The 25,905-nt window shown below is 56.5% G+C and overlaps 1 protein-coding gene across 1 annotated transcript in view; it reads right to left on the reverse strand.

Moving 5' to 3' along the window:
- Positions 1-8,392: 8,392 nt before the first annotated feature.
- ITIH5 (inter-alpha-trypsin inhibitor heavy chain 5) overlaps positions 8,393-25,905 on the reverse strand; it is a 79,738-nt gene continuing 62,225 nt past the window's right edge. The window contains exons 8-14 of the mRNA XM_047866575.1: positions 23,121-23,289; positions 19,451-19,760; positions 16,594-17,153; positions 14,398-14,451; positions 12,489-12,605; positions 10,324-10,701; positions 8,393-9,334 (exon numbers count right to left, since the gene is read on the reverse strand). Of these exons, the coding sequence (XP_047722531.1) occupies positions 9,033-9,334; positions 10,324-10,701; positions 12,489-12,605; positions 14,398-14,451; positions 16,594-17,153; positions 19,451-19,760; positions 23,121-23,289 (1,890 nt within the window). The 3' untranslated portion in view covers positions 8,393-9,032. The remainder of the gene's footprint in view (positions 9,335-10,323; positions 10,702-12,488; positions 12,606-14,397; positions 14,452-16,593; positions 17,154-19,450; positions 19,761-23,120; positions 23,290-25,905) is intronic.

The raw sequence follows: 25,905 nt of genomic DNA on the forward strand, positions 1-25,905 counted from the left end.
GAGAAGGTCGTGAAAGGAAACCGACATAAAAACAGATGCTGTGATCTGGGGGGACCCCTAGGCTCCCGACGGTGGTGGCCAAGGTTCGCATCCTTCTTCGTGTCCCTCCCCCTTTGCGTCCAGCAGCTGGGCAGGCGGCCCCCACAGAGGCAATGGGGGCTAAGCTCCTTGCAGGTGTCGGGTGTGGGTGAGGCGCCCCAGACGACGGGAGGGTGGGGAAGCAGGAGCAGGGGACACGGGGCGGGTGGGGGGGGGGGTCTTCATGGGGAAAAGAAGGCAGGCGCAACCACGGAAATTCGTCCCCTGTTCTGGCCCCGGCAGGCTGTCGCTCCGGGTTGCATCACTGCCCCCATGCCATGACGGAGCACGGGCCCATGAGGTGGGTGTCGCGGGAGACCTTCTCCGGCTACGTTGCCTTTGGGCTGTGGGCTCTTCGCGGCCCCTTCCCCCCCTCCCCCCCCCCCCCCCCCCCCCGCGGTCCTCCCCGCGGCCCCAGAGCCAAGTGCGTGGCTCCTTCCGGGCGCCCTGACCACGCAGAGCTCTGCTCTGGCTCCCTTGCCCCCCCCCTCCCCGCCCCCCGCAGAAACTAGGACGAGACGTGTCACCTGCGCATCGCCGTGGCCGTCTGGCCGTGGAAAAGAGAAGTTCCACGAGCCCCCGCCTCCCCAGCCCCAGTCCCGGCAGGTGCACCCGTGGCTCATTAATCATGGCCACAGCCGCGGTGTCTGGGCCTCTCCAAGCAGGAGTGACGTCGAAAAGCCGAGGGTGCGCGCAAGTTCTGTCGCGCTCCATTTCCGCACATCTAATGGCTGCGGGTCGGGACCCCCTTCCCCAGACGCTCCCTACACCCGAGCTCCCCGGACGTGCTTCCTCGTCCCGAGCTGTTTCTAAGGAGAAGGGAGAAGGAGGGGCCCGGAGAGGTTCCGTGGCCTCCGGCTCAGCGCGTCCCAGCTTGGTGCCCGGACCAGGGTCAGAAAGCAGCCCAACATTCACACCGCGGACATCCGCCTTCAGAGGGAAAAGGCGATGCTGAAGTCACCGCCCCGGGGACACCCCCCACCATCCTGTCTTCTCCTTGCCCCGTGACACTCGGCTGAGCCCCACGGGGGTGCTGGACGCAGGGTCCCTCGATCCACCAGAGTCGCAGTGGAAGCCACCTTCGTGTTGTCCACAGCATCCCGGCAACACCAGACAAGCAAAGGCACTGTGGCAGGATCAGCCTATGCCCAAAACGCAGCTCTGTAATGAAGGTGAGACACTCAAAGCCCCTGGATTTTAGTTCTTCTACATACCTTATTTTCCTTTTCTTCAGTGTTTTTTTTTTGTTATTGTTGTTTTATTTATTTTTGAGACAGAGAGAGTGTGGGTGGGAGAGGGGGCAGAGAAAGAGAGGGGGAGACACAGAATCCGAACAGGCCTGAGCTATCAGCACTGAGCCGGATGCAGAGCTCGAACGGAAAAATGGCGAGGTCATGACCTAGGCCAAAGTCAGACACTCAAACAACTGAGCCACCCAGGCGCCCCTCCGCAGTGTTTTTATTAAGAATAAATAAGTTTTGGGCACCCGGGGGGTTCAGTCAGTTGGGCGTCCGACTTCAGCCGGTCATGATCTCACGGTTTGTGGGTTCGAGCCCCGTGTCAGGCTTCCTACTGACAGCTCGGAGCCTGGAGCCCGCTTCGGATTCTGTGTCTCCCTCTCTCTCTGCCCCTCCCCTGCTTGCATGCTCTCACTCTCTCTCTCTCAAAAAGAAATGGAAACATTAAAAGATGCATATATTGGTTGAGTGAATAAGTGAACGTGTTTGTTTTGAAGCATTTTGTCTTCTGGGAAAGTTGCAGGAACATTTAAGACGTTACGGTCCATCAGTTACACACCCAGGTTTCTATAATGTTTTTATCAGAAGTCCTCAAAGTACCCGATTTCAAGTTTTCCAGGCAGGCAGAGGATGAGGTTAAAAAGAATAAAGAGTCGCCTCCAGATTGCATGGGGGAACTTTCAGTGTCTAGAATATTCCTGGGCTCCAGCCTTCTTCAAAGGCAAATACACTTCACCTCTGAGCCGAGCCTTCAGACTCTGCATTGATTCTACCTTCCCCTGGAAAGGTTTGCTTTTCCTGTAGCGTCCGTGTGAACTCTCGGGTAGGAGCTGGCTTTCGGCAGCTTTCTCTCCCTCCCATTCGTGGGGCTGGACGAGCCCAGCCGTGTGAGGCCAACAGCGGTGGCAGGTACACGGCTCATACATCCATTCCCGCTCAGGTGCCAGGACTGGTGTCTTTCCTCCATTTCAAATAGAACTTAATCTTTTAAAAGCACACTAGAACGTATTTATCATGTATTTTGTGCTGATGGTGCAATTTCATGGACGTATCCGTGAACTCAGTGTGTGTGAGATATTCATCTTACATAACCAGAAATTCCCAGTGAGCAAGTCAGGACACTGGGCCCCCCTCCTGCACAAACACAGCTGTTGTTTTGAGAAAATAATATGATTAACAGAGAATTTTCAGGAAGAATGCTGTGTCCGTAAAAATGAATTTTGCCCGGGTGGCTCAGTCGGTTTGGTGTCCAACTTTGGCTCAGGTCACGATCTCGCGGTTTGTGGGTTCGAGCCCCGTGTCGGGCTCTGTGCTGACAGCTCGGAGCCTGGAGCCTGCTTCGGATTCTGTGTCTCCCTCTCTCTCTGCCCCTCTCCTGCTTGTGCTCTATCTCTCTCCCTCTCTCTGCAACCCCCCACTCATGTGCTCTCTCAAAAATATTTTTAAAACATTTTTAAAATTAATTTTAAATTGGCCTCTTATGAGATGCATACACACACACACACACACACACACACACACCTTTATTTGCAAAAGTCAAAACAGAAAGGACTGTTGCTAGAACTTCTTCCTTTCTTCCCAGATCCTGAATTCCAAATACTTCTATTCAAGAGACAGACGCTTTGAGGATAGCAAGTTTGCTTTTATTCCTGAGTTTGAGGTGACGCCAGAAAAATGAAAGGAAGCGTCCCCAGACGAGCGGTCAGGACCTTACATTCATTTTCAGGATCTCCCACGCGGAGCCAGAGGCTGATTCGGACGGGGTCCCCGAGGAAGAGCCCACAGGGGACCTAGGGGGAACCTGAAGGCAAGTCCGCACACAGGTTGGTAGGAGGAAAGACATTCAGCTAAAGAAACTGAGAAACCAATCGCACAAAAGAAGCAAAGGCTCCAGGATTTCGCGAGAGGGAGAGACTGACACAGCCACACTCAGAGGCGGGAATGGGTGGCGGCAATGGTCGCCAGATCCGCCCCCATAGACGTGCCGAGGACAGAAGCGGACTGTGATGAGTCCGGTACCTAAGAGGTAAAGGAAAAGAAAAGCGAGGTTGCAAACACCGACCACCCCGCAGACACAGCACACGGAAGAGGGAAGGCCAAGAGCCGGGTGGGGACGACGGGGTCAGAGCAGAGGGGACCTCCCGGAGTGGTTTGTGGAATCAAGAGGGCAGAGCTGGGGGGAGCGAGAGTCTGGAGACTCTGGGAAGAAAGAGACTAACGGAAGCACCTGCCCAGGGGAGTGACAAAGGAGGCAGCCAGCTGCACCGGGAAGGACGGGGCGCGGAGACGAGGGCCGCGGGACGGCAGCGCCGCTGTGATGGGGCACGGAGCACACGGGAGCTCCTGGCAGTTTTCTCAGCACGACAGGGGACAAAAAACTGGGAAGCCGTGGGCGAGGTGGTCTAGGAGGCTGGAGCAGAACGGAGTGAATGCTGGGGCTGGGGGGCGCCGGGGGAAAGAGGTGACCCCAGTTGGCCAAATGCCAGCAGGAGCCCTGGTGGCAGGAGGGGACCCCGTGTCGCTGTGACTCTGCCGGGCCTCCTCTGCAGCCAAGAGCACAGGGCCAGAGATGCCCCAGGACGGCATCGAGGTGGTGAGGGACCTGGGACCTTATGGAGTGGCACCCACCGGGGCCTCAGTGACCGCTGGATTCGTGGGACAGTGGGCGGGGGGAGAAAGGTGCTTCCGTTTGCAAGATGCTCACAGCTGCTGGACATTCTAGAAAACTCCACTGGGTGGCGGCCTCTGTATACTCCCTTCCTCCCGCGGCTTGGCGCTCTCGGCCATCTCTGGGATGGTTTCCCGGCCTCCCTCCCGCCTCTTCCAGGCGCAGACGCCAGCCTGCGCGGCCTAGCTCTCACAGTACTGCAGGGCTGTTTCCACCCTGGCGTTCCTTCCCTCTCCCGCCCTCAGCCGTCCCCTCCACGGAGGCCTGAACTTGGTCTTCCCCTGAATCCCCGGGTCTGGAACGTTGGATCCCCAAACACAGCGGCGTTATCGAATGAATCGTGCTGCGTTTATTGCTCCGAGGTTCAGGAAGTACCTTCATCTGCCGCAGAAAGATAAAGATCAGAGGGTCTGAGTGCACCCCTTCCTTGTGCGGACGAAGAAGCCGAAGCCCGGAGAGGCCGCCTTTGTTTCTTCTTTCTCACGGCCTCCCAGCGCCGGGTGTCACGTTCCGTGTCTCTGCTGCTTCTAACCATGGACTGTTCCCTTCGGCACGTGGTGGAGTGCAGTGGGAATCTGAACAGGCTTGGGCAGGACCACCGGCGCTGGGGGGTGGGGGGGTGGGGGGGTGGGGACAGTGCCAGAACCACGAGCCAGAAAGGCCGCTTGAAGCGCAAAACCGCCCCAGAGGCAGATGGAAGAAGTACCTGCTAGACACGGCCTTGTGCACACGAGGGACCCAATGGGAAGGTGGCAGACGCCCTGGGATGTCAGAGTCCCAGAGGGATAAGCCGCTTGTCTGTGCGTGTGACGGTTAAATAAACGGTCGGGAATGGTTGCTGCGTGTCTGCCGTTCCGTACAATAGTTTGTGTCGGTTTAACGTGTCACTCGCTGCTCCGTTTACGGGTATTTCACGTAATTCAGAGATTTCTACAAGCAAGGGGTGCGGTTGGATTCATCAAGGCTTTTTGTCTACAGCCCTAACTCCACGATCCCTCAAAACATAAACGTAACCACATGCTGTGTCTTTACGTTTCATTCTCCTAGTTTAAAATTTTTTTAATGTTTATTTTTGAGAGAGAGAGCGCGCACGCGTGCACGTGAGCCGGGGAGGGGCAGAGAGGGAGACGCAGAATCCGAAGCAGGCTCCAGGCTCTGAGCCATCAGCACAGAGCCCGACGCGGGGCTCGAACCCGCAAACTGTGAGATCGCTTAACCGACTGAGCCATCCAGGCGCCCTGGTCTTAATTTTTTTTTTTTTTAAAGTCTCTTGAACGTGAACTATCTCGTGCCCTACTTATTAAACCGACTAAAATAAATATTTAAAGTTACGTTTCTAAGTCTTTGCCTAGCCGTGTGACTTTATGTGCTGCTTTTTTTTAGCTGGATCACGTTCTAATGGTTCCAAGTTAGTAACTGCACTGTACATGTTGTGGGTGGCTGGACGAAGGAGATAGAATTCGCATTTTGGATTCACTGTCTCAGTCGGCTCAGGGTGCTATTCCAAGAATGCCATAGACCGGGGGGGCTTAGACTGGGGGCGCTTAACCAACGGACTTTCCTCTCCCACAGCTCTGGAGGCTGGGGGTCCAGGGTCCATGGGCCTGCGGGTGCAGCGTCTGGCGAGAGCCCTGCCCCTCGTTCACAGACAGACGCTGACTTGGGTCTGTCCTTGCGTGGGGGAGAGCAGGAAGCCCACCTCTGCGGTGTCCCTTCCTACAGGGGCACTAATCCCATCCGGGGGCCCCAGCCTCGTGACCTCATCACCCTCCAAAGGCCACCACACTGGGAATTTAGGCTGCGGCATGTGAATTCTGGGGGGAACACAAACATTCTCTGCATGCCGTTCACTTCGGCCGGGAGATAAATTTCAAGAAATAAATCCTGTCCCTTAATCCACCTATGAGGACACAAGACGTGATGCCTGAAAGAAGCAGGGAGGTGGCCTGTCCCGCTCCCAGCGTGCCACCGCCCGGCTCTGATGGAGTGTCACCGAGGTTTATGCGACCGGCCCCACCCCCTCTAGCCGGAAGTAGTAAATCACCCAAAAGTCCCACGGAAGAAGATAAGGCCCCCAGCACGGGTGGGTAGAGAACATTCCGTCCCTTTAATTGGGGAAATGGGACGCTTTGAATCGGGAAACCCTTAGGGAGGGACTCGCTCAGAGGTTTCTCTTCCTCAGATGAGGAGGGGATACGGATCCGGGGGCGGTGGGGGGGGGGGGGTCCTGCTAAGACCCCAGTTCGTCAGCCGCTTGGACGTGCTAACACGGCTGTGGTCAGGACAGGAGACTCTGGCTGGAACGTGGTGGTGGCTGATGTCATGTAACTGCTCACTCAGCACCACTCCCCCCATTGATACGGGAAAGACATGACGGCCCGGACGGTGAGGTCACGGTGAGGTCATGGCAAAGCTAGCAAGTTCAGCCTGGCCCTGTTTTAGGTCTTCCACACGACGTGGGGAAAACCGCGCAGCTGCGCTCTGCCTCAGTTTCCCCACCTGAGAAGCGAATTCCTTCCCTCTGCATTTACTTTTTCTCAAAGGCTTGCGATGCACAGCACACGTGACCCACGGAAAACACTATGTTTTCCAACCAGATTATGAGGTCCTTAGTACAACGTGAATGTGGAGCTATCTGGAGATATCGCGGTCTCCAGCTAAGACAGAACACTTAATGGTAAATAACTTCCGCAATAAAAAGACGCAGACAACAAAGAGGAGGAAGAAGAAAAGTGGGATTTGTCTGAAGTAAAAACGTTAAAATAAAAGCTCAACCTTGATACTTGAGTATAGGAGAGTAAGTGAGAGGTACCTCGCAGGAATACTCGTCTCTGCTCTTAGAAACCAGTAGTAACTGGGGGTCCCCGGGGGGGATTAGTCGGTTGAGCGTCCAACTTCAGCTCAGGTCATGGGCTCCTGCTTCGTGGGTTGGAGCCCCATATTCGGCTCTGTGCTGACCACTGAGAGCCTGCTTCGGATTCCGTGTCTCCCCCTCTCTCTGACCTTCCGCAACTAGTGCTCTCTCTCTCTGTCTTTCAAAAATAAATAAATAAATACATAAATAAATAAATGTTAAAGAGATGTTAAAAAAAAAAAAAGAGGGGCGCCTGGGTGGCTCAGTCGGTTAAGCGTCCGACTTCAGCCAGGTCACGATCTCGCGGTCCGTGAGTTCGAGCCCCGCGTCAGGCTCTGGGCTGATGGCTCGGAGCCTGGAGCCTGTTTCCGATTCTGTGTCTCCCTCTCTCTCTGCCCCTCCCCCGTTCATGCTCTGTCTCTCTCTGTCCCAAAAATAAATAAATGTTAAAAAAAATTAAAAAAAAAAAAAAAAAAAGAAAGAAACCAGTAGTAACCGGGAGTTAACTGGTAACGTGTAGTAATAGCCCCTTCTGTAATCTGTTTGGGTTTTTTGGTGTTTTTTTTGTTTTGTTTTGTTTTTTGTTTTTTTTGAGGAGACTCCATGCCCAGCACGGGGCTCGAACTCACAACGCTGAAATCAAGCATCAGGCGCTGCACGACTGAGCCGGCCAGGCGCCGCCCCCCCCGCCCCTCCCCCCACCGCAGCCTGGAGGCCCAAACCCGGACGGCAAGGCCAGCACGGCACCCGGAGAGCTCCAGGGACGTCTGCCCGGCTGGGCGGCGTTTACATACGGGAGGCCCCCGGGGAGCCCGCCCTGCTTCACACCCCTCCTCTTCCTCTGAGCCCCGAAGTACGGACGCGTCTGTCCGCGCCTGGGCTGGTGTCTTCGCACCGCCGGCACGAACTCCGGCAGCGGGTCTGGGAAAACCCGAGAGCTGGGTGGGTTCGCGCGGTGGAGAGCGAGCGGGTCCTCGAGACGGAAGGGAAGCGTCCCCCCCCCCTCCCCCCCGGCCGCCCTCAGCCCGGCTTCCCCTCCCCCCCCCCCCCCCCCCCCGATGACGCGACGGGTTCACGGACGGGCCCACTCACTGACCTCTGAGGCCCCCGCCACCGATGTAACCTTTCCCTCGCGCGGTCGGACCGTCTGTCCGGAACAGCCGCAGTGCCCCCCGCGTGCCCACTTCCTGGCTCCGCCTCCCTGACACGTGGGACGGCTGCCCAGACTGCCCGCGCGGCCGCACCTTGGCTGGGAACGCGGGCAGGCCCATGAGGCCCCGTGCCGGCCCCACCTCCCATCCCAGGGCCACGGGGGCCTGGTGGGTCACCTCCCCCGGGACCGCGAGCAAATGAGGCCGGAGTCACGACACAGGTACAGCAGGAGGGCCGAGTGGAGCACCGGCCGAGTCTCCAGCTCCGGGACGGGCCAGGAAAAACCAGCCGCGCAGGGCTGTCCCGTTTATTAGCGTTGCCGGAACAGACAGAAACACGTCAGCACAGCCGAGCGGCCTTTTACGAAGCCCGCGGAGAGAGAGATGGTCTCTGGGATGCAAGTTTTCGATTTTCAACCACATTTTTTTTTTTTAATGAAAACTCACTTTCAAGGGCAAGGTATCACAGCAGAAGAAAATCCCCTCCTAAGAAAAGCCTCAATTGCTTACAGTGATCAAACCTACGAGCTAGCTGCATGACCCGGGCCCGGGCCCACGGCAGGCTCCCCTGAGGCGGAGGGTGGCCACGCACGCGGAGGCCACGCACGCGGAGGCCACGGGAGCTCTGCGAGGGGAGATTCCGAAGCGCTAACGGCAGGCGAAAAGCAGAGTGCCCAAACGTGGCCCTTGCCACCGAGGAAAGCGGCTTTGTGGCGACGTTCCTTCACCGGTTCCCTCACGACAGGCCGTGAGGGGGACAAGCCGGCCGGCCTGATGCGCGCGCACCGGGCCGACGAGACGGCGTGACCTTTCTCCTCGGTGCTACCCTCTCTCTCCATCACGGCGGCGGCGGGGGCGGCGGCGGAGGGGAGGACGCAGCAGGAAAGACCCCTGTCGCCCCAGCGCCCCGCCCCTACGCTTCTCTCAGGCCGACCTGGGGCCTACGCATAGGGGTGGGTCACGGGTCGCAGTCAACCGTGGGGAGGCCGCACCGTGGCGTCCCCGCGCGTCCCCGTCGTGCACCCTTTCGTTCGGGCCCGGCGTCAGAGCCCCCCGGACGCTCCCAGGCCGAACGCGGTCTCTGAGTCAAACGGGTGCGCTGCTACGTAGTCCCGGTACTCGCCGTCCAGCAGCCCGGCCGCGTTGCTCCTGGCGAACCAGCAGTCTACCTGCTCCTCCCCGTTGTAGATCCTCCTCTGCTTCCGGACCACCGGGACCTGGCGCCCTCTCACCTTCAGGACCGTCTCCGGCCCGTCGCCCGCCCTCGGGAGCGGAGGCCGGCCAGGGCCCTCGCTGAGCCCGGCGGGCTCCTGCGTGAGCGTGGCGTCCCGGCTCAGGAACTGACCTAGGGGGACACAAGAAAGCGCCGGGTGTGAGTCGAGTGCAGGCCGCCCTGGGCTGAGGAGCGTCAGTCCCGAGGAGCCCACCGGTGGCGGCCGGCCGGCGCTCGGGGGTACCCGAGGTGGGGGGCGGGGGCGCAGGAGCTCGGAGGCGGGGGGGTTTGGCTGAGCGCGGTCCGAGGTCGGACCCTCCCGGAACACTCGCACCTTCTGGTGTCAGCGACGGGGCGCGTGTTGGGAGGGTACGGACGGACGGGGGAGGGGGGGGCCCAGGTGGCATTCAGAGCGCCCCCTTCCCCCCCCCCCCCCGTTAACACTGGGAGGCTGCCGGACCACTAGTACAGACCGGGAACCAGAGCTGGAAGGACAGGAGCGGGGAAGGGCGGGGCGTGCCCTCTCCTCCGGCCACAGGCCCCTCGGGACCACGCATTCGGCGGGCAGGGGCCGAGGGTGCTGACGGCAGTCTGTTCGGTCTCCTCCGGAAACACTCGGCAGAGTACCGCAGGTCACGTGAGGGCACGGCCGAGGCCAAAGGAATCCCGGCCTGCGCCCCTGGCCGTCAGGCCGGACCCCACCCGTCCAGCTCCAGTGCCAGGAAATCCTGCTTTCTAACCAGGCCCTGGCGGCGGCCGCCCCGCACTTGTGGGCAGAGGGCCCACGTGGGACCTGGCGCGGAAACCAGAGGACACGGCCTGCCGCCCGGGGCGGGACGGGGGCCTCACGCCCGTGCTGGGCGTGGACTGCCCTCCGCTTGCAACTTCCCGAGTCAGGAGCCAGACCCCGAGAGGATTATCCCCCCAAGTCTCGGCCCCTTCTCCCAGAAGGCCAGTGACAATTCGTTTATGAACCCCTCCCCGTTCCGGAAAGTCGCCAGGAGGCAAGACGTGTGATTTCACGACTGCGCTTCTCACTCAAGCTAAAGGCACGGGCAACAGGAGCCTCGCTCTGGGACCCTGACGTCTGCACTCGACCCGGCGTGAGGGCGGCCGCCCACCTAACAGTCCGTGGCAGCTGCTGGACAGGCCTCTGCTGCTGGAGATGTAGAAGCCCAGGTGGTCCCGCTGGTAGGGGGCCGGCTTTTTGTAGAGGTGAATGAGGACGACGAAGGCAATGGTGCCCTGGATGGTGACGGTGACGTTGGCGTTGGCGGACACCGACACCTCCAGCCCGCGGCGCCCCACCACCGCGCTCCGGTTGCACGGGAGGACCAGCCTGTCCCCGCCGTCCAGGATGACTCTGCTCGGAGTGATCTCCAGATACGACCGCTCGGGCTTGTTGGCGAGGATGGTGATGGTGCGGAAGTAAGTGCGCTGCTTCTTGTGGCCGCCTGGGGGAGCCGGCGCCCCGATCAGCTCCCCGTTCACCGTCACGCCTCGGAGGCAGAGGGGAGAGGACAAGGGTCAGCGGACCAGCCCACCTTCCAGCCACCTGCACGCGAACATCTGATAGAATCTCCTCCCTCCTCTGGCCTTGACTCTGAATCTCCAGCCCCATGAAGTCTGACTCCCGGGTAGGTAGGGGCCGCTCAGTCCTACCGCGTGAATGAGTGAAGGCAGGAAGGTATGAACCTACCTCCCCCATCTTTCCCGTATCTTGGGGTGGGGACAGCAAAGAGGGGGCGTGGGTCAAGATACCACAGAAGGAGGTGTGTATGTCTGTTTGCCTTTGTCACTGGGTCTGGTTGTAGTGACGAAAGTCCTTCATGGCCCTGACGCCCATTTCCTATCCGCTAGTTTCCGCCAATCCTGATGTGGTGATCCCGTGATGCCACGGGCAGTGTGGGAGAATGTGAAGATTAACATCTTCTCTAGTCCAAAAACTCAGGTTCTGCACCTCCTAGGTGGGTATGCCTGGATAAGTCACTTTAAAAAACAGCCTTGATTATCACATCTATAAAATGGGCATGTAACACAGATCAGATCCCAGGAGGTCGCACACGCATAAGATGTCAACTGCCGTCAAGCTGAACTCCATTCTTTTTTTCCTTCATCGTCACTAACACCATGGCGGCTTTCCTAGACTCACGTAGGCCCTAAGGTTCTGCGTTGTCCCAGTGGACAGCTGACAGGAGAAGATTCCACGTGGAGCAGCCAGGCCTGCATGAGATGCTGCCTGGTGAGGGTGTAATTGGCAAGACTCAAACACTTCTATCTAATGAACTCTTGTCTTGCTCTGCTTTGGGAATAACCTTCCTCTAAATCTCGGCTAGCGGCTCCTTAGACATTCCAGGAGAAAAGTGCCTTCCCTGGGACAAGGGGTAAGGGGGACAGGAGAAATCCCAGCCAGGTACCTCAGCCTCAAGGCTCCAGGCATCACCTTCTGGCGGTTTCCCATCTCAGACACCACGCTGAACACAGGAACGCCAGGAAGGTGGGTGGGTACCTCCTAGGAAGGCGGGTACCTCCGGGGAGGACACAGGCAGGCCCCTATCTCACTGCTGAGCCCGAGTGAGGACAAGCTGACATTTAGCTCAAAGGCTACGAAACCTCGTGAGAGCACAGGGCGGGGAAGGGGCCCCGGGACCGCACATTATGTAATCACATCGCACGGTCACCCGGCCATGGGACGCTCTGTAACCTGGCCTTCCAGAAACACATCCTCTCAGAACTGAGAAATGCCACATAGCCAGCCCTCAGGCACTGTTACCTACGTGTGACTCGAGAGCCTTTCACACTGACCTCCTTCCCCCAGCTGCTCTACAGACTGAAGGAGATCAGAGCCCTCGTTAGCTCGGTGTTCAATGCTCACAGAGCCGTGGGCTTCGCATCCGCGTCGCCGAGGAACCGGGAGAGAGGACCGCGGGACTCCAGCCCTCCTGCCGTTCGAGTCCTCGGCTGGAAAGTCACAAACTCCACAGGACCCGTTCATTTACAAAACAACTTCAGATCCATTACTGACAACAGCCTGGTGGGGCTGCCCGAGGAGGTACCACTGTCTCCATGCTATGAGGAGCACGTGTGCCCAAGGCCACGAAAGGAGTCACGTGAGAGCAGCGCTTCTAACCCACGTCGTCGTGACACCGAGCCCCGCACCCAGCCCACTGCCGTCAGTGTGTGGTATGTCCCCTTACACACACACACACACCCGTCAGAAGGACAGAGGGGGCTGTGATACCTACCTTAACCTTGCCCAGAGGTCACAAGGGAGGGAAGAACTTACCAGAATCCGCGTGATCAGAGACGAGCCTCAGGATGTCCCCCGGCTGCCCGTCGATGTTGAAGCAGACGGTGAGATTGCTCAGGGGGAAATCCACGACAAAATGGGGGTCTCCGTCCACTGCCAGGCCGGCAAGAAACAGGACAGAGAAAGAAATTTACTGGGTGCTTTCTGCGTGTAAACAGTCCCCTCTGTTTTCTCCGAAGTCAGTTAGCTAGCCTGTCCCTCATCCTCCGTGTGTGTGTGAGGAAGGGCCAGGCCGCTGAGGCACCAGGGTTACCACGCGTGGAGTCTGTGAACCCAGGTCCCCGAAATCCAGACACGAGGCTTTCGCCACACCGCAAAGATCATTTCCTTTCTCTTTGACCGCCTGTCCCGGGAAGAGACGTGGTGACAGCCCTCCCCCTCCTGTGATCCCAACGCCATGGCACTGGAGACAGCGACGTACACGGTCCCCGAAGGACAGCGGCAACGGCCAAGCCCGGCACACGGCGGGGACCAGGAAGGGTGCAGGGTCACTGGGGGTGACAGGGGAAACCCCCACTCTGGGGCACGCCGACTTAAACGCTCTCAAATTTATGCCCACAGATGAGACCACAGAGCGTGGCTGGCCCCTGTTCCTTCCCACTGTCCTCACGGTCACCTCTGCTGAACACGAACAGCCTCGCCTCGTATTGTCCAGACAAAACAGTTCCCGACAGTCCACAGCAATTCTCCTCCCTCATGAGACGGGACAGTTAGTTTCCTTCTAACTTGCATGCCGAACACAACGTGTCTGTGAACTCCTCTCCGTTTTACGTGCACGTACCCGCGTGAGCATATGGTCAGTCTTCTCAAGTCCCAAGCAAATTCATGTCCTTGGTATGACTGCTGAAAACCCCTTTGTGTCCCCAGGATGACTCACAAAGGCCCATGGAAGAATCTGGCTGATCTCACCGTGCAGTGACCAAAGCATCCTATGACTATATAAACAGATATAAGGTACTGGTCTTTTACAGATGGGGGGACCCGGGACGCCCATAGCAGGTTAACAGTGCTGTGCATACTTGTGGCGCCCCCTAGGTCTGAACACAACGATGTGACAGTTCTTAGAGGGTTTCTTGTGCTCAGGCCACATCACTTCTACTCAAATCATCCGGATCGTTCTACAGGGAAAGATGCTCCTTATTCCAAAAAGGAGAGGAGACGTCTGAACGTCATCACTCCACACGGCATCCAAGAGGGAAGTTCCCTCGCACTCCACAGAGCACATGTGCGTTTGGAAGCGTGCGCTCTTATCCGTCGGAGACGGCGCGCACCCCCTCCGCACGGCTAACCTCGGGGACGCTCCCAGCTTTGTGAACCTGCGCGTCCAGCACGATGGCAGCGAGGCGATGACAGAGACTCACCGAGGAAGACATGTGCCCTTTAAGAATACAACCCTGTCTTTGTGTTGTCATCCCGTCTGGATTTTTATTATAATCCCAGAGAGCCGGCCAAAGGGCATTTCATGGTATTTTTATTTGTCTTTCCCTTCTAAAGCCAAAGATTATAATAATAATTAGTAGTAACAAACCCTGTTCGGGACACCAGGAGCTGGAGCCTGAAGACCTCGGAGGTCTGAAACAAGTACCTTTTAACTCAGTAGTGACGAACACACGCCCCACTGTCTGTCCCTCCTGCCCTCAGAGCTGCCGGGCTCCCGGGGCCATGCTGGCCACGGTGTTCCTGCAATGGTTTAAGGACCACCCTGTTCCTGGAGCTGCCTCACGCTGCTGCCTTTTGCTAACCATCTGAGGGTTGAATAAAGGCCGTGTTCTAGGTGCCGGTACCGTAACTGGCTTTGGGGACACCCGGTGCCCTGTACCACCGGTGCCCTGCACGGTACACCCCTCAGCCCCCCAGGGACACACGGCCACATTCTGTTCTTTACCTGATGTTTTGGAGACTTTAATTCTTGGGTTGTATGGTTTCTTGACAGCAGGTCCTAGAAATCAGAAGAAAGAGAACCACCCGTGTTATTAAGGAGGACACGGATGAAGGGAGAGAAAGACAAGAGATTTGGGGTGGGTGAAATACAGCTTTCAAAGGTGTTCGTGGCGATTTAAAAACATCATCTTTTTTTAAAGAGGGAGCTTGGCCTCACGACACGAGTGAGGGCATAACACGTGGAGGCTTATTTTAATTTTTTTTTTCACACTTACTTAGTTTTGAGAGACAAAGAGAGAACATGAGCAGGGGAGCGGCAGAGAGAGAGGGAGACACAGAATCCGAAGCAGGCTCCAGGCTCCGATGTGTCGGCACAGAGTCTGACGCGGGGCTCGGACTCCTGAACTGTGAGATCATGACCTGAGCCGAATTTGGACGCTTAAACCGACTGAGCCACCCAGATGCCCCTAGGCTTATTTTATTCTTTTGTAAATAGATAATATTCTCTGAAGTTCTACCTAATTCTAATATTAGCTATTCTTCCTAAGACTTCTGCCCATGTAATAGGGGAAAACATTCTATTGTATGTAAGATGCAGTTATGGGGTGGAGGGGAGCAGAGTTGTCTAAGGGTACGGAGTCTCAGATCTGCAAGATGAAACAAAGTTCTGGGGCTACATGAGTCTACTTAACATGACTGAACTGTACACTTAAAAACGGTTAAGAGGGTAAATTTCATGTTATTTTTTTTGCCACAATTTTAACAAGCATTTAAATACAAAAGTGTGAAAAAAAAAAAAGACAGTTAAGATCCACATATAATTATAATCTGAACTTTTCCATAAATTTCCATCCAGGTCTACAGACCTCATGGCAGAGGGTGTCTAACATTTGTAGAACGCTTACTATGGACCAAACACTTGTACATCTTTCCTTGGCAGCCCTTCAGGGAAATCATTAGTGTCTGTGTTTTACAGGCCAGGGAACAGAAGCCCAGAGAGGGTCAGGAACCTGCCCGGCGCCACACAGCCGAGCCGAAACGGCGGTGTCTGGGTCCTGCCCTCACGCTCGCTCTCAACCAGGCCCGGGTGCTTCTCAGAGTTGAGCGCACGAGGGACAGGTGAGGCAGCACTTGTAGGCCCTGGGTTCCTGTCCCCTCCCTCTCTAGGAGATGTGAACTTGGCAGGAATGTAATAATCATGTCGCGCATAGACACCATGCTGTTTGCCGCCGAGTGGGATCACTGAGGACGTTCGCGCTCTGTGTGGGCTGAACTACGTTTCCTTTCCTTTTCTTGTGCTTGTCGCTACGAATTTCCCCCAACAAAACGGCACGAGACTAAACTCTGCGCTTTCTGTTTGGGCTCTGAGAGACCAGTCGAGGATGAACTGTCTCGAGAAGTGACAACACAGCTCCTCACGTATGTTCTCAGGACAACAGAAACCACGCATCTGAGAGGAGAGTTCTCTCGCCTTCCACAAAGCCCAGTGCGTGCTCAAAGGAGTTAACGTTCTTCCGCTCGGGGCCCGTGTGCTTCCTGTCCGCACGGCTAACCTCTGGGCGCCCAAGGCTTGTGAACGTGCACGCCAACACGTAAAATGGCATGGTCCCGAAGTACCTAAAAATGTAGCAGGGCGGGGGCGCCGGGGTGGGTGGAGTGACCGAGCTAGGGTCACGATCCCAGGGTCGGGGCATCGAGTCCCGCATCAGGCTCTGCGCTGTGCACGGAGTCTGCTTAAGATTCTCTCTCTCTCCCTCTCTCTGCAACACCTCCCCACTGGCTCTCTGAAAGTAAACTTTTAAAAAACGTAGATGGACACTCAAACCGAGTACCGTATCCGTTTATCTGTGTGTTCACCACGCTGCCCCGTGCTGCCTCATCCGTGGCGGGCCTCCAGCGTGCGAGTTACCAACAGACCGACTTCACCTGGCGGCATTTCTGGGACAAACGCCACCTCTGCTCTGCAGAGACGCACTGGGTGCATCGATACAAACACGAGGGTTTACCACGGCCTGTGCAGACCGGCGGGCAGGCGGGCGTCCGATTTATACAGACTGTGACACGGGAGGGCGAGGCGGACGGCCCAGGTGTGTACGGAGTGTGACACGGGAGGCCCGGGCGGCCGGCCCAGCTGACGCGGCCCACGGAGGGCTGAGCACGCACGTCGGCTCCCCACGGCCACCCCCTCCAGGCGGGTTACCTGGCTGCGGGCTGGCGCCTCGCAGACTCTGCATCACAGGTTCGGGGCCTGCGGCCGCAGACATGCTCTGTGCGTCCTCCGGCTTGTCCGTCTGCAGCCCCGACCTCTTCAAGTGCATGGACGTGACCGGGGTGAGGAAGCGGGAGGCCACGGCCAGGGCCTGCGCCTTCTGCCTCAGCCGCTCTTTGTCCCGTTCGTCGCTGCTGTGCAGCCAGGCGCTCAGCAGCTCCTTCGTGCTCAGGTAGCTCCAGAGCCGCTGCACGTGGTTGGGGTCCCCGGCGCCACCGCCCTCGGGCCTGGCGCTTCCCGCCACGTCGTTCCCCGCCTCCGGGGGCTCCACGGGCACGTCGGCCTTCAGGACGACAAACTTCTTGCTGTTGCTGGCCGTGACTTCCACGTGCAACCGCTCCACCGTCCTGTGGGCCAGCTTCCCGGCGATGACGATCTCCGAGCCGTTGAAGTAGTTGGGGAACAGGGTCCTGGTGACGCGCTCCACCGCGGCGGGGGGGTAATCAATGCGGATGTCGGACAGCAGAGGGGTCCGGATCTCGTCATAGAACCTGCAGCGGAAGGACAGAGTCAGGGCCGCCGTGGCAGCACAGGCCCTGCTTGCCAATGGCGGGGGGAGGGATCTGCTACTCTGGGCCCTCAGTGCAGCCCTCCCCACAGAGCACTTCCGGCAGGAGGCCAGGCAGAAGCTGCTTGAACACCCCTGGTGACGGAGAACTCACTCTCGCACTGGCTTCCCACCCGCTCTCAACTGCCGTGACGAGGCAAAGGAGACCTGGGAGTAGACTGCCTCCTTCCTTCCAGCAGCTTCCACCCGCCGATGCCCGTCCCGCCTTCCTTCCAGCAGCTTCCACCCGCGATGCCCCAACCACTGCTACAGCAACGCCGTGCGTACGGTCTGATCTAACTCCCCTTCCGCACTCAGATGCTTGACAAACGGCCGTGAAGTGTGCGACTGCCGTGTGCTCCTGTTCCTGTGCACCTCACCCCTCCCCCGGTTTCAGGACTATCACCAATGGGATAGGATTTCAAGAATCCCCAGCTGAGGGACCTTGGGGTAACTTCCCTCTGTACACACCCACGCTTCTCAAAGGGCCTCTTAAAACCCGGTTCCTTAGAACACGGCACGTATTCCGGATGCACCCTAACCGGCCCGCTCTCCTGGAGAAATCACCTTGATGCTGACACGAGGCTGGCGTGTAACGGATGCCACATTCGCTTGCCTTACCTTTCCCCAGGTTGTTACGCGGCTGCTTTTTGCAGAGTAAAGGGACAGTCAAAAACCTCCTCCCAAAGATCTAGAGAGCAGAGGCGGTGGAGGCCATCTTAGCCACTTCCCGGCTGTGTGTCTTGGGACATGTGACTTACCCTCTCTGAACCGCAGTTTCTTTCTCTCCACGGTTGCAACGTTGAAGTAACTACTTTGGTAGACTACTGCCCCCTCGAGCCCATTCTCCTTTTTTCACAACTGAGTTCTAACCATCCAGCTCTAAAGTACATCTCTCAGCCTCTACTGTGGCCAAACACGGCCATGTTCTTACCAACGGAACAGGAGGAGGAGCGATCTATACAACTTTTGCAATGCTTGCTTAAAATACAATGGCTTTCTCTGGCTTTCTTTTCTCTCTCCCTCTTTGGGGCTGGAATACAGAAGTGACAGTGACCTCATCTCAGGGTTGCAGCTAAAGATGAACCGAAGGGAAGGACCTGGGGTCTCCGAATGACTTCATGGAGCAGAGTCCAGTGTCCCAGATATCACAGGAGAGAGCCACCTGCGTGATTGCTTAGCTTAGACCCTAATACACCTACTCCTTGGCTTTCTGGGAGGATCGCAGGACGTAACGGATGCAGGAAAGCCTGGCACACCGTAAGTCCTCGAGAAATGCTGGGCACTGATACTGTCTTGGTGACAGGGCAGTGAAGCTGATTTGTTGCCACGTGATTGCTTTTGCTTATGAACACGCTATTAAATCTTAGCCCTGGTATACAATGCCCTAGATTCCCCCTCTCTGAATGTAGTTGTGAATAATTTTGAAAATATGGGAAGCAAATCTGTGTTTGTATTTAAATCTTTTGATGGAAACGCCGGTGGGGGGGGAGGGGGAATGGTGACTAGCCCCTTACCAAGAACCCACTTTCACTGCCCACCTTACAGACCTCCAGTTAGACTGATCACCGGTGAACGTTCCTTGAATGTGGCTATCGAAAATCTACCGAAACCTCACTTTCCTTTGAGCTCCCTGCTATATGCGAAGGCGATCCAAGGACACGATGTGGAACTGAGAGTCAGTACTCTCTCAAATCAACAGCAAAGTCGTACCCCGGGTGTGGTCATGTGGCATCTGAGGGAAGGCTCCGGGCGTAATTAGAAGACCTAAGATCTAGTCTTTCCTCCACCTCAAGAAAATAAGCGCGTCAGTGGCCAGTCTTCACCAGCTCACAAAAAGGGGACAGCGGGACCTCTCCTGCTTACGCCACCTGTGAACTCACAGCAAATACACTAGCAAGTGTGCTGGTCCCCTGGCGAGGACACGAGAAAAGGCAAGAACAGAGTCACAACCATGAGAGCGGACTGAACATCTAACGTGCAACAGCCATCCCGCCAACAGTCTGCACGGTTTTCTCACTAAACTCTGTTAGCCGACTGTACCCCTCACATCACAGACGAGGAAACGGGGCGCAGACTGGCTCGAGTCGTGCCTAGAGTCACAAAGCAGGGCCAGGACCTGAACCCGGATCGACCTGGCTTAAAAACCCCTTCCGACGGCACCCAGTGTGATGGGTTCCGGCCACATGGCCCCGCACCCCCTTCTGAGAGCCTGAGTCTCACTCTCCAGCGCGGACGGACCCGACGAGCTGTGAGCCCGCGTCGTCCTCCTCGAGAACGTGCCGGGTGAGGCCGCAGTTCTCCAGCGACAGTTTCTCCAGCAGCTTGAAGTCCACGTCGTTCCCGATGCCGATGGTAAAGATGCAGATCTGGCCCCGGGCGGCCTCCCTGGTGTTGTTGAGGATCCTGAGGGTGTGGGTCTCCCCGACGGTGGGTTTCCCGTCGGTCAGGAAGATGACAAGGGACACGCTGCGGTCTCCGACGTCGTCGTGAGCCATGTAGTCAGTGAGCAGCCTGATGGCCCTCTGCAGCGCCCCGTTGATGTCCGTGCCTGGGGAACAGCAAAACAGGCCGGCTCGAGCCCTCGTGCTGCACACATGCACGGTCAGGCACGGACACCCCGCCACGTTCAGGCGTTAGCAGGAGTACGTGCGTGGGAGGGGGTCACCCGCACAGGCAGGTGATGTCAGCTTACACAGTCTGTCTGGACACTCGCCAGCGTCTGCCGAACGGACGGAAGCGGCACGGGACTATCCCCCGTACAGAACTCCCGAACGTATGCTGGAGAAGGCGCCTTGGCTCGAGCCCCTCACTACCTAACCATCAATGGCTCCCACTCCTTTCCTGGGAAGAGCTCTGTAAAGGGCAACCCCAAAGGGGTCGGATACAGGAGTTTGGAGGGAGGGCGAGTCCCACAGGGAAAGAAAGGGCAGCTGGGGAAGGCCTCTGCTGCCTCTCCTTTCTCTGCTTCCCGCCCCTTCGGGTTACCTCTGCCTATCGGAACCCCCACGAGGCAGAGGCTTTAAAGTTTATGCCTCCCGTCTCCACCTCTGCCCCTGCCATTTCCCCTTCACACAGCTTGTCGCCAGCAGCTCCGTCAAAAGCCAGGGACAGTGTCTGCGGCAGGTGCCAGAAAGGTATGTGCTTGCTGGATGGAGAGACGGGTGGTTGGTTGGTGGAGGTGGGCATGGCCCCGAGATGAGCCTTCTGGATTAGCTAAGAATTTCATTCGGTGGCTAGTGTTCTACAACCACCCAGGAAGACTGAGTGCGAACACGTATTTCTGCCCCCTGGCTCCAGGGGGGTTGTTTTTCTTTTTCTTTTTTTCAATGTTTATTTATTTTTGAGAGACGGAGACAGAACACAAGCAGGGGAGGGGCAGAGAGGGGGAGACATAGACTCTAAAGCAGGCTCTAGGAGGGGGCTCGGCGTGGGGCTTGAACTCATGAACCATGAGATCACGACCTGAGCCAAAGTCAGATGCTTAACCAACTGAGCCACCGAGGTGCCCCTCAGTGGGTTTTTTAATCTTACTGACTTCGCTGAGATGAAATTTATGTACCAAAAACCTTACCCGCTTTCGGTACACAATGAATTACTTTCAGTAAATGTACAAAGCGGTGTACCCATCATCACCGCAATCAATCACCCTCACCGGAGGGATTTTTAACTACCTGCAAAATGTACCATGTTTCAGTGAACCACATAATTTCCCCCCATTGCTTCACATTCTGCAGAATTTCTGGCTAAAAGAAAAACAAAACAATCAAACAAACAAAAACAATACCCGTCTATGTCCGTGCAAACACACTGATAATTCTAAGATGCACACCGAGTCTGAAGATAAGGGAAAGTTACAGCTGAAATAGTATTTAGCATTTCTTTGGGCTCATTAACATGCCTTTCTGGAAGCCCAGCTTACTTTCACCTGGCCTCTGGATATATGGCCCTGGAAGAAAAGGCAGGTGTTTATTTTCCCTTTAATCTAGAACCTGGCAATGGTGCCCAACCTTTTATTCCACCTTAAGGCCAAGGAGCCCAGGCAAAGGGATGCAGTTAGCTTTTCTAATACCAGCACCAAGCACAGCAGGGCCTGAACCAAACCCATGCTAAGAAAGGGGGGGGCATCTCCTGCACTCTTAAGAACGGGGAGGCTCCCTCCACCGGTAGGGGGGGCCCCACAGAGCTGCCCCAGCCCTCCCCCTGACAGCCCACCCAGGTCATCAGAGGACCCACGTGCACCAGCAAGAGGGACTACTTGGGTGAAATCGGCCACGTCTGACACGAAAGAGACCCTCCCGTGTGCCAGCCACTGTTCTCGGCACTTCAGATATTTTAACTGATCTCATCCTGATCACAATCCCATTACTGTCCCCATTTTAGAGGAGGAAATTCAGGTGCAGACACATTAAATGGCTCGGACACGGTGGGGCTGGCTTCAGAACCTATGTTCCTGATCCTGACGTCCCCACTTCTTTGAGAGGAACAGATTAATCTTCTGTTCACCTATAGAGGTTGGGGTGATGGCCGCATGGCGAAAAAATACAGGAGACCAATAAGGTTTCTAAGGTGTGGACTCCAGAAGGACATAATACACATCAGCTGTCTCCTAAAGTTTTATCCCCACACCCTCTGCCAACACACACGCGCACACACACGCGCACACACACACACACACACACACACACACACACACACATATCCCATTCTGCTAGTGAGTAGTGCCACTGAAATACATTCAATTGAGCAAATACTCGTTGAGCACGAGCTGTATGTCAGGAGCTACGCTGGGAACCAGGGGCCATGCAAAGATGAAGAGTTTCTTCCCTCAAGGACTTGACTTGAGTCTCGTCAACTTCCTGCCGTGTTATTAAATCCGATCTTTTCTCTCTCCCATCAACCCGTCAAGCAGTTCCCATATCACACGGCTGTGGAGGCAGTAGGAAGTCCCACTGCAAAGTCAAAGTCCCATCCAAGCAAGATCAAGTTCCAAGCAAGATCAAGTTCCAAACAAAGTTTGTTTGGGGAATCAGAGCTCTGTCTTGGATAGAAAAGAATACATATCGAAAGATGAAGATAGAAAATAATACACATACGAAAGATGAAAAACGTCAGAAGAAAACTGAACTAAGTAGGTTCCCCAATAACCAAAACAGAATTAACCGAGACAATCACCCCAGAAGAAGGTGTCTCTGCAAAGGCCCTTTTCAGAAAGCGGGGGAGGGAGTCGGGATGAGTTTTCATAAACACCCCAACACTGTGCGCCGGTCATGTGCCCCCTGTGCTAGGGACAGACACGCCAGCGACAGTGAGCCCCAGTCCTGAGCCGAAGGGACAGGCATCGAGCACAGCTGGGTAACGTACTGTCCCGATTCTATCTCCTTAAATCCTGTATGACCGTCTCCGTCCTCCGCACTCTTGCCTGCGCGCCGTGCCCGAGCCCAGTGTGCAAGACTCCGAGCTCGTCACGCTCCGCGTGCACAGCATCTCCCAGGCCGCCTGGGCCCTGTGCTCTTCTCGCTGGCACAGACTGGCCAACGGGGCTGTCCCGCTGACGCTGCTAACGTTCAGGCACACAAAACACGGAACCATTTCTTTGACTCGGATTCCCCACCCGAGAGCAATGCACAAAAACGGCTTCGTTGTTCGGCTCCATGAGATAAACCAGGAATGGCTCCAAAACCTATCGAGTATTTCCCCCCTAACCTACTTGACCATCTTACTCCGGGCCTGGAAGACAAGAACTGACAGACTTGGTATTCAGAGAAACGTAAGCTTCTGGGAAAGCACTCACCTTTATCTCCTTTCCTGTGATCGGCTTTGGCTTTCAAATCCTTGTCTCTTGGCAGAAAATTAGCTACTCACTTATTATCACGTCGAAGCCAGCGTGGAAACAAGGACTCGCATTTACCTCCGCTGGGCGACATGTGGTGGATATACACTTTGCCGTCGCGGACGTTGTCGGGGGTAACTGACACCAGATGGTCTTTCCACACTTTGATGCGGTTGGAAAAGCCGATGATATTGAAATGATCCTGGGGTCGGAGGTCGTGGAGAATCGTGAACAGGGCATCCTTGGTCTGAACAAACACAGAAGCAAAACCAGTCACATCTGATCGCCCGGGTCCTCGCGTCTCCTGGCTCGGAAACTGCATGCCAGGAACAATCCCGGGGTTAAAATTAAGTGCCTAAGATGTGGAGGGACTTGGATAGATGTCGAGCAGCTTGGTCACCTAACTGGGGAAAACTGGCATCAACGTGTCACAATGTTCTACGAGACACAGATGTGTGTTTAATATATGAAATGTCACACACTGCTGCGAGTCATGCTATGTCAGGCCTCCGTATTTTCACAGCGGCCGTTCTCTTGACCCGGAAGGTTCTTTTCCTCTCTCTTACGCCCATTTGTTACCTGACAGGCTCCTAGTCATTCTTCAAAACCCAGCTAATGTGCTCTATCCTCCATCTGAAACATTTCCTCCTCCTTCCAAAGAGAACCGATCCTCTCTCTTCTAGGCTAGCGCTGCACTCAAAATACTCGTGGGGTGCGTAATTACCCAGTCGTGATTGTTTGCTTCGTATCTGTGTCCCTTACTGTCTTGTAAGCTCTTGGCAGGGAGGTCCCATTCATCTTCATATCGCCCCGTGGGCGGGAGAGTTCCCAACACACGGCGGGGGGCGGGGGGCATACGTGGAAGTTCAGCAGAGACATGCATGCAGAGACATTTTATGAACCATAAGACTAAAGGTATATATAATTAATACCCTAAGAACTTAAAAGAGAATGCAAACATAGGGCCGCAGCGAGGTGAGAGGGCTTCACGGAGGAGGGGCAAGATGAGGCCAAAGGAAGTGGGTGGGCTGAAAGACTAGGAAGGGCATTCTGGAAAGCAGCGAGGACAAGCGAGCTGAATGAGTAAATAGAGGGAGAGCAAGGGAGAGGTGTGGAATACAAAATACCGTTGCCGATACAAATGAAGTCGGACAGACACCCCCCTTCATCTCTGGGACCCACAGAAAGAGAACACCAAGAAGGATGGGGTGTAGGACACACAGAGCTGACAGTGTTCGAGTAAAAATAAATCAGATAGTTACAATAACCAGATGTGGGTGGAGGGCCCTAAGTGTTGACACGGACGGTGTTGAGGCAGGAAGCTGGCAGAGCTCAGACTCCTCACCCTTCCTTCCACGTGGAGCCAACGCCACCCCCAGCGTGAGCATCGGATGGCCCGGCAGTCTAGACCTCCGGGACGCCCGGAGGCCCACAGCTGCGCGGTGACGGGACCGCGGGCACTGTTGTCCCTGAGACAGCCCCGCCGGCCGCCCGGCTGGAAGGCAGGCACCCGGACAAACTCGCACGCTCCCCAGAGTGCAGAGCCGGCCAGGCGCCACAGGGCGCGGGTGTGGACACGGGGCAGCTCCTGGGAACACCACAGCAGCCAGCATCCTTAGGGATCCTTAAATAGTGCGCTGGAGACCTCGGCCGGGGCCCGCCCGGCTCCTCTGTGCCAACTCCCCTCCCCCGGCCCCTGATGGATACTCTGCTTTAGGAATAGTCGCTCCAGCCTCTTCCCCCTCCTCCGCTTGACTCGGCGGCTACAGGTTTCTTGTGACCTTGTAAGGCCACAGCTGCAGCTCGCTTATCCTCACATGCACCCAGGGGAGGCGGGCCGGCGGGCTCCAACGGCCGCCTTTCCAGTTGCCCCGGGGACCGGCCGGACGGCCTCCCGCCCCTCGTCCCGGGAGGCCCAGATGGAAGCCGCCACCGTCTACGGCCAGCTCCTTCCGTTAACTCTTTGCAGCCGCGGCCCCCCTCCCCGTGTGGCCGATGACTCTGGGAGCTCTGCATTCTTGGAGGGCTTGAAAGGCAGGCGGAAGGGGAGCGTCCAGAAAGAAGAGTGAGCGCGAGTGGACTTCAGCCGACATTTCTGCACGCTCTGTTTACGAGCCGAACGTGAACACAGACCTTGTCAGACCTTCCAAGGGTACAGTCCAGAGAACTAAGCACATTCCAGGAAGATCAGAGGAGGCCCAGAACGGCACAGAATGCGCGGTCCAAGCTTGCTTGAAGGCCTCAACTCCCCGGAAGGCAAAGCTGTGTCACGTGAGGGGCTGGCCTAAAACCCTTAAGAGACTGGAAGGTGACAAGGAAGACGACCTGTAGACGCTTCCAGTGCAGGTGGGCAGATGACGACAGTTCCCACCGGCGCCCCGGCACCCTTGCCAACTAGTGTGACCGACGGGAGAAGACACGGATATCCCAGCCTGCCGTGTTCCTTGGCCTTCTTCCCTGTCCCCAGAGCTCCACTCGGTGCCCTTGTGTCCTAGAGAGAAGCCTGTCTGCTCGAGACCAGTCACTCCAAACACAGCGCTGGGAGTGACGATGCCCTCACTGAACAGGTGACCACAGGACACCATGCAAATGTCTTCCCCGGAGACGTTTAAAATAAGCACATACGACGTGTGCACAGAGTTTCTGTGGAGGTTAACACAATCGGTGGCTGGGTCTGGTTAGCGAGGGAGGCTAACTGTCCGACACTGGAAAGTTACACTGAGCCTTTGGGGTCCCGAGAACACTTCCAGGAAGCCACCATCGTCCACGTTTACTTCCTGGGACAAGGACAGGGCTTCTCTGCGAAGACGGGTTCAGGTCACTGTATCCAGCCACCAGGTGGTGAGCCTGCTGGGGAGGAATC

This window comes from Prionailurus viverrinus, chromosome B4 (assembly GCF_022837055.1).
Source record: "Prionailurus viverrinus isolate Anna chromosome B4, UM_Priviv_1.0, whole genome shotgun sequence".
Classification (NCBI taxonomy): Eukaryota; Metazoa; Chordata; class Mammalia; order Carnivora; family Felidae; genus Prionailurus; species Prionailurus viverrinus.